Source organism: Gracilinanus agilis, chromosome 5 (assembly GCF_016433145.1).
Source record: "Gracilinanus agilis isolate LMUSP501 chromosome 5, AgileGrace, whole genome shotgun sequence".
Taxonomy (NCBI): Eukaryota; Metazoa; Chordata; class Mammalia; order Didelphimorphia; family Didelphidae; genus Gracilinanus; species Gracilinanus agilis.
The window spans coordinates 150,104,222-150,120,391 of NC_058134.1; the positions used below are offsets into that span (position 1 = coordinate 150,104,222).

The following is a 16,170-nucleotide window of genomic DNA, read 5'->3' on the forward strand; positions in this document are numbered from 1 at the left end:
GGATGGGCAAGCATGGACTGGTTGTGATCTGCATTATTGGAGATATACCAAACTGATGAGATGCCAGATCCATTTGAGAATCAAAGACAGCTAAATGGCATGGTGGCTAGAGGAGTGGCCCTGTAGTCAGAAGACCTGAGTTCAAATTTGTATTTAGATCCTTTACTAGCTGTGTGACCTGATCAACCCACTTAGCCCTCATCTGCCTCAGGTTTTGCATCTCTAAAAAGGGGTAATAACAGTACCTACCTCCCAGGGTTGTTGTGAGGATCAAATGAGATATCTGGAAAGTGCTTAAAGTGCTATATAAGTGCTGGGTTATGGTTAAATGAGAGGAACACAATTATAGAGCAATGAGTAAGCATCTGCTTCGTTCACTTAATTTGGGGGGTGTAATTTTGTTTTTTCTTGTTTAGTATCTATTATAAATATGTCATTTTGAAAGTATGAAAGCTTTTCCCTATATAAATGTATCCAGAGTAGCTATGTGAAAGATACCTGTAAAAGAGAAATGAGTCAACTGGTAGTGACAGGAGGAAAGAACCTAATGACGGCATCAGGTTCCTGACCCTTTACTTGCTGTCTGAGCAAAAGCTCAAGTTCTCATTCTTGGTATTTTACTTAGGAAATGGACCACACAGTCAGTTTCTAAAATGGGGGCAGTAAGTGGTTCTATGTTGGCTTAGCATCCAGAATATCACTGGGAGGTAAAGAAAGTCGGAACAGAAAGCTTAAAGAGCTATTGTTTGAAGAGACAGGACAGAGATGCTAATTACAGACAGACAGGGCCCTCTTCCATCTGGGAATTTTCATTTAAGGTGGATACCACTAATACATACATAAAAAGATGAAGAAATGCTAGCCATAATATGAAGTTCCAAATAAGGATGAGTGTATGAATATACAAAGAGATCTCTTAGCAATCTGACAACAAGATTGGGGGATTGGTACATCAATGGGGTTTAATCTTAAATCAGACCTACAAGACAACGTATACCAATGGAAACTAGGTGGTATAGCGTCCAGAATGCTGGACTTGGCATCAGGAAGACCTGAGTTTGTGACTTCAGATAATTACTAGCTATGTAATCTTGGAAAATTTACTTAACCTGTTTGCCTCAGTTTCCATATATACAAAATCAGGATCACCAAAGTACTGACTCTCAAGGATTGTTTCTAAGGATCAAATGAGATATTTGTAATATGCTTAGTATGGTGCCTGGCACATAGTAGGCCTGTAGTCCTTAGTCCTTTCTTCCTTCTTTCTCTTAATCTACACGCACATATAGTACACTCTTTCCCCATTATTTCAATTATCAATAAATACTAAGTCATATGCTAAATCACAATATATATAAAAATATATTAATTTAATAAATACTAAAACAGACTAAAACACTTGAGAATTAGAAAACAAAATCCAATTCAAATTATGGACTATGATAAAATGGGAAAGAATCCTTCATGTTTGTTTTGGTCATGCTACTCTCTATACCTGTGTGACTCTAAGTAATTTAATTTCTTAGGGACCTCAGTTACGTCATTAAAAAACAAGCAAACAAAAAAAACCCCTTACTTTGTCTTAGTAACTACCCTAAAACAGAAGGAACAAGGGTTATGCACACAAGGTTAAATGACTTGCCCAGGATCACACATCTAGGAAGAGTCTGAGGCCAGATTTAAACCCAGGTCCTCCCATTTCCAGGCCTGGTGTTCAAATCCACTGGGACAACTACCTGCTTCCAGGTCCCTCATTTTAAAAATGAGAGTTTGGACTAGCTGATCCTAGAGTTCTAAAAAATGTTTTGATGCATATCTTTGTTTTCTATGGAAGAGCTATGATAGCTCATAAGTGAGGCTGCAGAAAACTTGGGCTCTGGGAATCAATTTAACAACAGTGAAAGAACTCTAAAGATTGAAGAACTGGGACCAAAGCCCAGGTATAGGGCTCACCACTCTGCTCTCTGCCCTAGTTACATCAAAATAATAAAGGCACTCCAGGGCTCCCTCTCATTTCCATGCCATTGCTAAAGTTGTTTGTTCCCTATGCCTGAAATGCCCACCCTTGTATAACTTCCACCTGTTGAATTCATACCCATTTAAAAAATTTTAAAACCCTTAACTTCTGTTTTAGAATTGACACAGGCAAGAAGGCAGAAGATTGGCAAGGGCTAGGCAACTGGAGTTGTGACAGCTATCTAGTTGTCCCTTTCTACCCATTTTTTAAAGTTCAGCTCAAATGCCACTTCAACTAGGAATTCTTCCTTAGCATCAACTAGGAAATGTTGATCAGATTAATAAATGGTTTATTTATTGAGTTTTTAATTCAATGATTCAGTAAATTGAAGGAATATCACCTGGAAGAGGGATTAGATTTGTCTTCCTTGGCTTCAGGTACAGTCTTTGAGTTCTAAGAGCCCTAATGACAAAGAGCAATTTGTTAAAAAAAATATCTTCCTAACAATTATAATAACTAAACAAAAGTGGAACAGGGTGTCTTTGGAAGCATTGATGGTCTCCACAAAAGGGCAGCATGATCACTGGCTGTTTACACTGTAGAGGAGATTCTCATTCAGCTATAGGCTAGACTAGACCTCTGACACCTCTTCCTTCTGAGATTCCATGCTCTTATTGGCTGGAAATGGCCTTGCCTTTCAGACCTCACCTCACATGATGATGCTTTGTTTTCCATTTCTTTAATTCACTTAACATGTAATATTCTGTTCTGTTCTTGTCTTATTCCTCTACTAGACTGTAAGCTTCTTAAAGGCAGTTATCTGAATAGTTTCTCTCCCAGGACATACCACATAGATTTGCCCAAAGAAGCCATTTAGTCTGTTCTTGCAGGTTGAACCACAGAGCTTGCTAATTTTTTATTCTGAATTTTAAGCGAGCCTTTGAAATGATACTCCCATTTGGAAACAGCAGAATCAGTTAGGCATAGTTTTGGTTTGTTGACTTAATCTGAACCACGTTTTCTTTTTGGTGAGAACAACTAAAGTATGAAGATATTTATATCTTTATATTTTAAGAGCAGAACTGCTTGTAGCCTGGGATACGAGCAAAATTATGATTGAAGAATAAACTTATTTCTAATGACATCTATTTTTTTTTTTGGTATTTGTGAAAGATTAACAGGAGTACCTGTAAAACTGATTTGGGCAATTTTTACCAAATGTTTCATCATTCATGCTGTCATGCCTTTTGATCTACATAAACATAAACACTTAGAGCAAAGTACTTTAGAGGCTGGAATGAAGTACTTCAGATTGGAAGATGTTTAATGTTCAAATATCTTTTTCTTTTTTTAAACCCTTACCTTACATTACCCTTGCCTTAGAATCAGTACTATGTAGAATCAATACTATCCAAGGCAGAAGTGTGTTAAGGGCTAGGTAATGGGGTTAAGTGATAGGAAGTGTCTAGCCTGGCTCTCAATCCACTGACCTACCCAGCTGTCCCTCAAATATCTTAAAAAACAAACAAAAAAACCCCAATCTTTACTTCCTTCTTAGAGTCTATACTAAGTGTTGGTTCCAAGGCAGAAGAGTGCCAAGAGCTAGGCAAATGGGGTTCAGGGTCACATAACTAGGAATCAAGTATCATTTTAGAGAATAGTTGGAAATATAATTATACTTATAAGAGTGTCAGTGATGGAATATTAAAAATTATCAAAAAATTGCCTTTCAGAAAAAATTTTAAACTATGTCCTAGGGTAATTGATTTTTATTAATTTGGTACCATTAAAATTAATGAATATGTCATTAATGAATGAGAAACGGCATAATAGCAATCCATTAGCAGATAGGACTATAAGAGAGCAATATAAGTGGCATTTTGTAATAGAGACTAACAGATAGCCTCCTAGCCAGGAAGACATGGGTTCTAGTCTCATCTCTATCATATAATGACTGTGTGGCCCTATGCAAATTGCTTGACCTTAGTGCCTCAGGTAATTTCCTTAAGAATTCCTACCAGATCTGCTGGTGATGGAATACTATTGTGCTCAAAGGAATAATAAACTGGAGGAATTCCATGTGAACTGGAATGACCTCCAGGAATTGATGCAGAGTGAAAGGAGCAGAAACAGGAGAACCTTATACACAGAGACTGATACACTGTGGTACAATCGAACATAACAGACTTCTCTACTAGCAGCAATGCAAGGATCCAGAGCAAGGCTGAGGAACTTATGAGAAAGAAAACTAGCCACATTCAGAGGAAGAACTGTGGGAGGAGAAACACAGAAGAAAAACAACTGCTTGAACACATGGCCTGATGGGGATATTATTGGGGATGTAGACACTAAACTCTAGCCCAACTATCAATAATATGGAATTAGGTCTTAATCAATGATACATGTAAAATCCAGTGGAATTGTGCGTCAGCTCCGGGGGTGGGTGGGTGGGGGGGGGTGGAGGGGAGAGTAAGAACATGAATCATGTAACCATGGAAAAATTTTCTTTAAAAAAAAAAAAAAATCCCTACCAGAAGGGAGCATCTTGGTAAGGGTTAGGCAATGGAAGTTAAGTGACTTGCCCAGGTTCATACAGCTAGGAAGTATCTGAGGCCAGATTTGAACCACCAGGGCCTCTCATCTCTAGGGCTGGCTCTCAATCCACTGAGCCACCTAGATGCCCCAATTTGGAAGTGTCTGAGGCCAGAGTAGAACCCAAGACCTCTAGACTCCAGACCTGGAGCTCTATCCACTGTGTTACCTAACTGCCCCTTAGGTCATTCTCTATAAGAGAAGGTACTGATGACTCTTTACTTTTTCTCTTTCTCATCATGGAAGCTCCCTCTTTCCTTAGAAGTTCTTTTCACTCCTGTAGTCCCTTGTTCTGATCGGTTGGTTCCTCCCAGAAGTTCCATTTTAAAGATGCCCTCCTTGAGGTCAGTGGATAGAGTCAGTCCTAGAGACAGGAGATCTTGGGTTCAAATCTAGCCCCAGACCCTTCCTAGTGGTATGACCCTGAGCAAGTCACTTAACCCCCATTGCCTAGCCCTTACCACTCTTCTGATTTAGAACCAATACACAGTATTGATTCTAAGATGCAAGGTAAAGGTTTTTTAAAAAAGTATACATGACAGTCATGCTTTTATTAGCACACTGTCTGGCACAGAGTAAGTGTTTAATTAATGCTTCCTGACTTGTTGCTTGTTGATGTGCTTTGGTAGAGAAAGTTCCTTAACCTGGAGCTCCAGATAGGGATGTAAGCCAAGGTATAGTTTAAAAAATCACAAATAAATATATCACTAATGTTGTGTTGAAAAAGGGAGAAGGAGGATGGGAGAAAGGAAGGAAGGGAAAGAAGCGGGGGCAGCTCCCAACCCTGGTGGGGAAACTAACCTGAGCCCTTCCTAGCAGAACAGAATCAGGCTAGACTATAGGAATATTAAGGGGAGTTTATTTTAGGTTAGGAAGAGAAAGGTTTGGGAAGGCTATGAGTTAGATAGCCAGCAGTTAGTTGGGACCAAAGCTCTCCAGGGCAAAAGGTTCTCCTCGGTTCTGGGGGAAAAGGTAACAAAACCAGAGGCTCTCTCTTCTTTATATAATTTCCTCAGGCACCTCCCACAAAAGAAGTGGGATGTGTTTAAGGAAGTTATGGCAGAGAGTCCTGGGAGATATAATCTTAGAGCCATTTCAAAATGCACACTAATGAAAACAACTGGCTGTATGTGAGAATCACTGGCTTATATTCCCAGAGGAACACAGAACAGACAACCCTTTGACTGTTCCCATGTCAGAAACAGTAACCTTTCCTCCTTATATTGTACAACACGATGGCAATCATGTTGCATCACAGGCTGGGTTGTGGTGCTTTATGTGGAAAAAAAATGACATGGGAAAAATGCTAAGCTTGAGAAATGGACTGAGTCCAATGTGTGATGGTATCAGTGTGGAGAGCATCACAATTTGGCAGCTCCTGTCCCAGATGATGACGGTTAACTCGCCTGTGAATTATGATCTCATACTGTTTTGGAGACCCATCGTCACAGGGTCAGTATGTGTCAGCAGCAGTACCCATTCGCACCAAGGCTGGTCCTTTATCTACTAATTGATCTGTACCAGGGAGTGGAGGGAATCTGGAGTGAGATGTGAGCTTGAACATTGCTCTAGACCTGTGTTGATAAACCTATGGCACAAATGCTGGAGGGAGCTGCTCCCCTCCCCTTCTTCAGAGGACTTGTCACATGACCCACCCCTCTGCCCAGCAGCCAATGGGAGCGCCTCCTCCCTCCCCTATCTGGGGTAAGGGGACAGCTCCCATATGGTTGCAGTTTGGCACTCCTTCTCTAAAGGGTTCCCCATCACTGTCCTGAACTTTTGCAATCCTGAACAAGTTTCTTAACCTGGATCTCAGTTCTCTCAATTATAAAAAGAATAAAAGCACCTACCTCACAGGTTAATTGTGATTAGACTATGTAAAGTGTTTTGTTAAACTTAAATTGAATGATAAGTCTGTGAACTAGCATTTATTAAGAAAGTATGCCAAGCAGAGTGCAGGGGATGTAAACAGAGGTAGAAAGACAATTCCTGGGGCAGCTGGGTGGCTCAGCGGGATAGAGAGCCAAGTCTAAAGATGGGAGGTCCTGGGTTTAAATTTAGCCTCAGACACTTCCTAAGTGTGTGACCTTGGGTAAGTCACTTAACCCCAATTGCCTAGCCCTTACAGATGGTCTCCCCTGGGAACCCAAGATTCTAAGTTGGAAGGTAAGGATTAAAAAAAAAAAAAAAGAGGATAAAACAAACCAAAAAAACCATTCCCTGCTCTCAAGTAGCTTATATTCTATAATGGAGAGAAAACAACATATAAATGGAAGCTGAAACAGAGTGAAGTGAAGGAAGAGAGATAAAAAGAACAGTCCCTATCAGAGGAAGTCTGGAGTGCATACTAGAGAGACAGAGCTGCTAATAAATGCTAGCTATCATTATTACTATCATTTCATGATTCTTTCTTTAGCAATACCAATTTCTGAATGTTAACACTTCCTTGCCATAGCTGGACCCCACAGAATTAACCTCACTGGACCAATTTTATCAGAGAAGAAAAAAGCAGACAAGCATTAAAAAAATTTCGTTTGAAAAAATTTTCATTTGGATCTTCTTTATACATGAAGGTTCTGATGAATTCTTTTAAATGGGTTCCCGCTAATTAATCCTGCTTCACTAACTTTGTAAACCTCAGCTTCTTGCCCCATTTGTTCTCTTGCACATTAAATGGGATGGATAAAGGCAAAATGCTTCACGTATCTGAAGAAAAGGTTTCCTACCTCTGAGGAGGAATGAACGGTAGGCAGAGGGCTAAAATGAGTCCTATTTCGGCATAGAGAAAGGTCGCAACTGCTGCCCACTGCAGGGTCATGTCTGCGCTTCCACTCCTGGGGAGAGAAATGGACCCATTTCACTTTTCGGCCCTCCAAGAGCGCGGCCCAAGGCCCCGCGGGGGCGTTCCCCGCAAGGCCCCACAGCAAGAAGGGCCTCTCGGCTCTGCGTGGGGCAAAAGGGGCCCAGGAGGATCTCTTTCCAGCCGTTGGGGGCGGACTGCGTGGTGGGTCCTGCCGGGCCGCTCCACCCAAGCCCCTCCCTGACTGCCCTGCACTCCGGCCTGCCAAGAGCGCTCGCTCTTCACCCAAGTTCGCGCGCCAAGTTCACGGTTGGAGCGCCGGGGGGCGGAAGCGCTGGCCTCCTGGGAAAGGGCACCCGGCGGGGCCCGCGCGGGCAGGGGGAGGGGTCGTACGGTGCCCCAGCCTGGCCCGTCGCTCTCCGGCTCCTGCGTCCACACCAGCCCGACCCGAGCGAGAACCGGGCAGGAGAGGCCAGGGGCAAAGAGCGACCCTGAGGTCGGCCCTGGCTTGGGTCCCGGAGACGACGTCTTGGGCTTCCCTAACTGTGCTTACCTCTGCCCAGCGGCCGCGGCGTCGGCTGCCCGCTGTGCTGCTGCTGGTGCTGCTGGTGCTCCTGCGCGGGGACGTCAGACGCTGCGGCAGGGGAGGGGGAGGAGGAAGAGGAAGGAGGGATGAAAGGAAAGCAGAGCCTGAGCGCGGGAGGGCAAGTGGGGCCGTCGTCCTCTCTTAGGCCACCTGCCCCATCCACCAAAGCCTCGGGGGTGGAGGTGGGGAGCGGGGAACGCTCTCCCCAGGGACTTTGGTGGTGGCAACATAATTCTGTTCCTTAGTAATAATTAGCTTAATTGCTGGTAGTGGGGTTAGGGAGTGATTCATTAGCTACTTGGCTGGCTCATCCTCAGTTTTGCAGAGTCATACAAATACATATGTATAAGGCTAAAAGGAGGGGACTTGGGAGAAGGGTTCCTCGGCTTCGGGACTGAGCTCTTAAAGGTCTTCTTCTAGTCCAGCTGCCTCATTTTATCTACGAAGAAGCCAAGGCCCAGTGAGCTGTGCCAACTAGGAATGTTGGGGCCAGATTCTAGGCCAGTTTCTCTGACTTCTGTACTTGCCAGTTGCAACTTTGCTATTCAGCTTGAGAGTAGGGACTACCATATACTTGTTTTGCTTAGAGCTAGGATGCTCTGCATAAACGGTGTAGCAGTTGAGGAAACATGGATGTCCCAAAGAGCTTGCTGCTCAGATGACTGAGGAGTTTGTGAAGTCAGTCTTCAGAGTTGGCTTTTCTGAGTTAATCTTCCTTTGTTGTGAGATCTTCCCTCTGGCCTTTCTTTCCCACCTCCCCATAGGTCCCCCTCTGTTTCTGCTGTTTGCTGCTCTACTTCTATCCTAACAGCCTCACTGACACACCAATATAGCCTGGCATCCGAGGTGCTGAGACTGTTACACTGAATACAACTTCTCACAGGCTAGATCCCTCTGGTCTAAAATTAGAGGCCCTCATTCCTGGGCTGTCTCGGGCCCATCAGATTGATTCCTCTCAGTTTCCTTAGTTGGCTTCTCATCCAGAGCATGCACTCTAACCTTAGATGTCTCCCTGGCCTCGGTCTTGGGTGCTCTTCTCTTTCTCCTCTATACTACTCACTGCTAGGATCAAAGACATAGTCCTCTGTTTGGCTTTCAAAGTTCTTCCTCCTTAGCCCCCAAATCTTTCAAACCTTATTTACTAATATATACTCTTCAATTCAGAGACTGGCCTCCTTACTATTCCTCATACAAGAGACTTCCCTTCTTGAGATTCTCTTCATTCACTTTGTCTAGTTCTCTCCTTCCCCTTAGCACTCTTCCATTTAGCATACCTATTTGTATGTATTTCATTTTTTTTTAACTCCACCTTCATTTTTAGAATCTATTTAAGTATCTATTCTAAGGCAGAAGAGCAGTAAGGGCTAGGCAACTGGGGCTAAGTGACTTGCCCACAGTTACACAGCTAAGAAGTATCTGAGGCCAGATTTGAACCCAAGATCTCCTGTCTCCAGGCCTGTATCTCTATCCACTGAGCCACCCAGCTGTGCATTACATGCTGTTTTCATTACAGATCTCTTAAGTTCTAGGAATTGGTTGGGACAAAGAATCAAATGACTTGCCTAGAACTAGTAAATTGCAGAGGCCTTTGAACCCAGGTCCTTTTTGCCCCTGAGCCCAACACCATCAATTGTGCTATCTTGCTTCTATAACCTTGTGCTTACTAAATGCTGACCTGAATCCAGCATTTAACACTGGAAAAATTCATGTCTAATCAGTTAATCAGCAAGAATTTATTAAGCTCCTCCAAGCAGCTCACAATTTGATGAAAAGTTTTTCATGGAAAGCTCCTATAATACAATGTTAATTGGAATGTGCATATAAAAGTAAACAAATTCAATTAAAATATTCTAGAAATAAGTTTATTTTTAAAAAAATGTTATTTATTTAAAGAAAATGTTGTGGAATTAATATTTTTTTGAAAACATGTCACATCATACTTTGGATTCACTTGGAAATACAGTGGAATACAAATATTTACAGTCAACATCCAAAACAATTACAGGATTGAGCTAATTTCAGTATAAAATACTCAATTCCAATAGTGGCACATCCTGCACTATTGTTTCCCACTCCCAATATATGGTAAAATTCCCATAGCAATGAACTCAATGTTGTCATCAATCATTGGAAAACAATAAAATGCCCAAACCTGTTTATCGAAACTGATATAGTACCTTTAAAAAAGGATAAACTTTCTTTTTGTTTTCCACTAAGTGAGGCAGTCATAATTCGTTACAATCTGTCACTAAAAACATCCATCCCTAAGATGAGAGATACAAACATTTCAGCTAAGAAACGAATTCGCAGATGGGAAGGGGAATACCATTTCTTTAACTTTCAATAATATGTCTTTATCAAGTTTTTTCAATTTCCTAAGTGATCTGGTAGTGCAGAGAAGTTGTTAAACAATGCCATTTAAGGAATTCTGGAAACCACTACATCGGATACAGTTTGCTTTTTGGCCCTGGTTTTGAAATGCCTCTGCAGTTATTTTAATTAAAAACAATTGCATAGCCATGTTTATACCCACATATAGGAGTTACATAAAAATCATAAATGTTTTACTTTAAAATAAAGTTTCTTATAAAAATATTAAAAATAGGATCCCTTCAGAAAAAAATCTGATAAAGCTACAATACTAGTAAGCTTTTTCTTCTGTACTATAGGATTGAAAGAAAAAAACCATTTTCATTATATCAAAAATACATGAAATATTTGACACAGTTTCACATGCTATAATGGTCTGTAAGGTAATCCAATACTGCAGTTGTACTTGACAGAGAATTAAACATCTTTTTTTCTTGCCTTGACGTTATCCTTTCCATCATGTACATTAAATGATGATGAAAACACATAAAAGGTGTGCCATGCTCAAGAGCAATGTCAACCCAGTCCCAGATGCATTTCAGGGGGGTTTCTTTATATCCAGCAAACATGGCAGGATTTGCTAAAAGTCCTCTTGCAACCATTATACCTATGTAAGAAATATGAGAAACACTGGTAAATTACTGTGAATGAATCTAAGAACACCCTAGTCAGAAGTGAACCCTTTTGTTTTTAAACTCTTCCAATAGTTGATTTGTACCTTTCTTGGGTATTTTCATATTCTTGTTGTTTGGCTGTTCAGTTGTGTCCAACTCTTCGTGACTCCATATACCATACTATCCATGAGATTTTCTTGGCAAAGATAATGGAGTGCTTTGCCATTTCTTTGTCTAGTGGATGTGGGTAACAAAGAAGACCTGACTTTAGATCTGGCCTCAGAAGCTTACTAGCCATGTCATCCTTGGCAAGTCATTTAACCCTGTTTGCCTCTATATCCTGTTATGGGGGTAATTAAAGGAAAGGTGTTTGGGATAAGGGAATTGAAAGGAGGATGATTGGAGACTTGGTAAGTGGATAGACTAGGCTACAGGTAGGCTGGGATTAAAGGAGATTCAGGGTAATATAGGACTGAAGTCAGGAGTATAACACAGAAGGGAAACAGAGATCTTTTTGGGAGAAGAGAAGTTAAACTAAACAGGCTAATACAGCAGGCTTACAGACTAGGACTTAGACTCAAACATAAGCTGAGGGAAACAGACTAGACTGAAATTAATAAACAGGCTTTAGTTAATTTCACAGGAAGGGACCTATTTTGAAGTAACACCTTCCTTCAAGATGGATGCCCCAGCTTCTCTCTAAACCCAGAGTATGTTGTCTCCCTCTTCTTCCCTCTTGTTAACTAACAGACAAATTACACTAAATAGGACTATTGAAACACAAAGGGTTTATTTATTTGAAGGCTGTTGGTTAGGAAGGTGGATTAAAGGAAAGCCCTATCAGTTATCTCAGGAACCTCAGGTGGGGGAAGGGAAGTAAAGATGGAATCTGAGTAAGGACCTGCCTTACTCAGTTTTACAAATGCTATCTAAAGGTAATAAATGATGATTTGATTAAATTATAAATAATGCTGTCAATTAGATAACTCTCCACAGATTTAACTCCTCTCCATTTTCTCTCCTTATAAACTCCACAGCCACTCAGGTAAAGGAGGGAAGGCAGGGTGGTATTAGGAAAGGAAGATATAAAGGGTCTATCTAAAATAATAATTTCTTAAGTAAATCTATCAATGCTAGGCTAAATTTCAATATTGAAGCTAGATAATCCAAGAGCTCGCTCATTGACTTCCTCCCTCCACGGAAGATCCAGTCAACTGCCTCTCCTCAAGATTCTAAAACCTCTAACAGCTTTTTGGAACTCAGCCAAAGCTTGAAAAAACTATAACCCCCAATTCTGTATACTACAATCCTCATCTGTAAGATGAACTGGAGAAGAAAATGGCAAACTACTCCAGTCTCTTTGCAAAGAAAACCCTAAATGGAGGATGACTGAAATAACTGAATAATAAATAGCTCTACTGAATCAAGGCAAACAAGTTAAGTAACTTGCTCAGAATCATACAGATAGCAAGCAAATATCTATGGTCAATTTTTGCACTGAGGTCTTCCTGACTCCAGGCCCATTGTTTTGTCCAATAAGCCATCTATCTACCTGCTCCATTTTCACATTCACATAAAACATATATTTATTTGTTTAAACATATTATCCTCTGCCAAATTGGAAACCCTTATAAGGGAGTGGCTATGCCTCATTTATCTTTGTATTCTGCTTGATATTCAAAAGGCCTCCTGTTCAAGCCCTAGGTTCAAATTTGGTCTCAGACACTTCCCAGCTGTGTGACCCTGGGCAAGTAACTTGACCCCTTGCCTAGCCCTTACCACTCTTCTGCCTTGAAACCGATACACAGTATTGATTCCAAGATGGAAGGTAGGGGATAAAAAAAAAAAAGAACTCAGTGAAGCTGAATAAATGCATTTGAAGGCTATTGTGACAAATTTTCATAATCTCATTATTACATCATAATCAACGTATTACTTCCAGTGAAGTCATTTGTCCTGCTGACATAAGTCAGAGCTGTACTCATTGAAGCTTTCCCAAACTCTAAAGATCATACCTTTTCATGGTAAGGTTCTCAAATGCTGTGCCAGCTCTGTTAAGTTATGATAAATAGGGATACATATGCCATAGCAGACAGAGGGTCTACTTTCTGAGAATAAAAAACTAGTTAAATATTCACTGTGTTGCTACTAGTAGCAAAGCAACCAGCCAGGACACCCCTGAAGGACTTATGAGAAAGAATGCTATCCACATTGAGAGAGAACTATGGGAGAAGAAACACAAAAGCAAAAATATGACATCACTTATTGCATGTGATTTGGGGGTTTGGCTTTAAAAAATCGCTCACAGCAAAAATGAATAACATGGAAATAGGTATCAAGTGACAACATTTGTACAACCCAGTGGAATTGCTTGACGGCTCTGGAAGGGGGAGAGGGAAAGAAAATGATTCACGTAAACATGGAAAAACACTTTAAAATAAGTAAGTTAATTAAAACTATTCACTATGTGACTAATTTTTTGGTCACAACAAGCCAAAAAATGGACAAAACCACAAAATGGACCCAAGTCCTGCTTAGTAGCTTTCCAATTATAAAAGTGCTGAGGTGGCAAAAAAAAGAGGCACATAGTTTTCACTAATATAATTTTTTTAAACATTTAATAATTTTAATTTTTTAGAAAAGTTAACATGGTTACATGATTCAAGCTCTTACTTTCCCCTTCACCCCCTGACCACCCCCCAATAGCCGATGCACATTTCCACTGGTTTTAACATGTGTCATTGATCAAGACCTATTTCCAAATTGTTGATAGTTTCATTGGTGTGGTACTAATATAATTCTTAATGTAGGACTTTTGAGGGTGAAGAAACAAAAATTCTATGAGGATCTGGATTAGGTTTTTATAAACTAAGTCAACATATATATTCATTCTTTGCTTCACTGTAAAAGGGAATGATGGTGAAAAATGAAGAAAGGTCCAAAGGCTCAGAAAAGTTCCATAATTATGCATCATTAATATCTTCCCTGAAAAGAGATTCAATCATGGCAAAGTTTTAAATTAACACACCACAAAAAAATGAAATTGAATACAATAAGGAAACAACTGGAAACTCTGGCATTCTTATCAGTTGGGCACAGGAAGCTAAGTCACCAGCTGGCTAGAACAAAGGTCAATTAAAAAAATGTTAAAACCAGATGGAAATATAAACATGAGGAGACATGCCCCCTAGCTCCATATGCTATGTGACGAGCTTGTAATTAAAATGAAGTTGGAAAGAGTGCCTTGTACAAAACAGGTACTTAAAAATGTTACTCTGAACCATGATTAGGGAGCTGCTGTGGTGGAACGGCTCTTCTGCTGGACATGCAAACAGATTAGATTCTGTTGGAAGAGAATATTTTAACTATTATAATTCCTATTTTGTCATTTAACAATTTGGGCAAATCTCATTTAGAAAATGAAGTGGTTGGACTTGATGATCTCTAATGTCCTTTCTAGCTCTGAATATATGATCCCTAACTACCTGCTGCCACCAAAGGCCTTATCTTAAATGTCATTATTTCCCTGATTATGTTATATACTTTTAAACCAACCAATTCATTGATAGCTATGGCTAAGTCAATAAGAGACATTAGCTGGATGCATAGGTCATTTGGAAGCATATTATCCACCAAATGATATAAGGATTGAAAAGTGACTGTATTTATACCAACTGAAGCTTTATTCTGTTGTTTACTAAATAAAGAATTAATGCTATGATCTTGAAAGGTATTGGGATAATATGGCTCACTGTGAAACAGAAACTACAACCATATCATCAGTTTCACAGACAACTAAAAAGATAAACCCTTCTTCCCCAATTTAGGTATTGATTTCTTACCGTCTGTCCCCGTCATTTCCTGAACATTTTCTGCTTCCTTTAAGCTTTTAATGTCTCCATTAGCAATTATAGGTATAGACAAATTTTCTTTAATTATTTTAATTGCATCATAGTGTACTGGTTGATGTCTTTCTTCAATATTTCTCCCATGAACTGTAATCCAGGAAACTCCTGTTGCTTCAGCTTTCCGACAAAGATCTACAGTTCTCGTAAGATCATCATGGATCCTAAAATTCCAAAACAATTTACAAAAATTTAATCTTAGAACTGATAAACGAAACAAATTAAAACTGTTACTCTTGCATAGTATAATTTTATCTACTCTTTTTCTATTGACCAAAATCCTAAAAGCAGAGAGTGGGGTTTTATTTAGGAATACAATTTACTTGAGTCCATCTGGTATTGCTACTTGACTTCTGGCATCAAAATCACTGCGAGGTCTCTTAGTATCTCAAACTCTAGGTTTTGTTACTGTAGAGAAGACTCCATTTCTAAGCTCTGGAATAAGGACCTAAACTCTGTATTGGAAGGAGACAAAGTAGTTCTATACTTTCTGGCCCATTTTCTTCCATACCTTCCTGCTTATTCTCTTCAATAAGGAGAGTGAAGACTTTATCTTAAGGTATCAATAGTCTGGTAATGTCTGAGCTTCAGAAGAGGTATTTTTTTTTAAGAATGGTTTTAAATCCCTTGACCACTACTGGAGAATGCTTTGGGCTTATGTACATATTCTATATGTGTATATACATCTATCTAATTCTATAAACTGCCTCTCTAACTTAGCTATCAGAGATATAAGATGCTTTCCCCCCACCTTCTGCAGCTGACCTCTTTTCTTCTTATCTTAATTGCTTTGGTTAGTTTTTAAAGGAAACTATAGGCATTTAAGGCTTTGTTTGTAGAGAAGCAATGGTTTGATTAAATTTAATAACACTTTATTTTTAGTGGGGTAAAACAATATAAGAGCAGCAATAACAAACATTTATGAAGTTCTTACTGTGTATTAGGTTGCTAGGGTAGGTAGCTTAGATAAGATATGTTACATTTCCTGCCCTCAAAGAGCTTATTAGAATAGTGGAAGAATATGATACCAATGCTGATGGCATAATACACAGTGAGGACATTGAAGGGTACAAAACAAATTGTTATGTAAATTCTGAGGAGCCAGGAAGATGGTTTTACTCCAGGAGATGATAGGATTTAAACAAGGTTTTAAAAGAAATGTATGAGTTCAAAAGGTAAAGGTAGAGAGGGTAGGCATTCCAGGTATAGGGGGATCATGTGAGCAAAAGCACTAAGACAGAACTCAGGGCAAAAAAGCTGTTAAATCTGGCTGAAGCACAATATGTGTCAAGGGACAATGCTAAAAAAAAATAGTGGATACCAGTTTTTTGGGGAGGGGCTATCCA

The 16,170-nt window shown here is 39.9% G+C and overlaps 1 protein-coding gene across 2 annotated transcripts in view; it reads right to left on the reverse strand.

The window, feature by feature from the left end:
• LOC123250452 (B-cell receptor-associated protein 29-like) overlaps positions 1-16,170 on the reverse strand; it is a 93,207-nt gene that overhangs the window by 64,773 nt on the left and 12,264 nt on the right. The window contains exons 6-7 of one of the 2 annotated variants that reach the window (XM_044679520.1): positions 14,729-14,988; positions 7,276-7,369 (exon numbers count right to left, since the gene is read on the reverse strand). In XM_044679520.1, the coding sequence (XP_044535455.1) occupies positions 7,276-7,369; positions 14,729-14,988 (354 nt within the window). Of the gene's footprint in view, positions 1-7,275; positions 7,384-7,902; positions 7,976-14,728; positions 14,989-16,170 lie in introns of those variants that run through there. The other variant, XM_044679521.1, reaches the window with a different exon arrangement.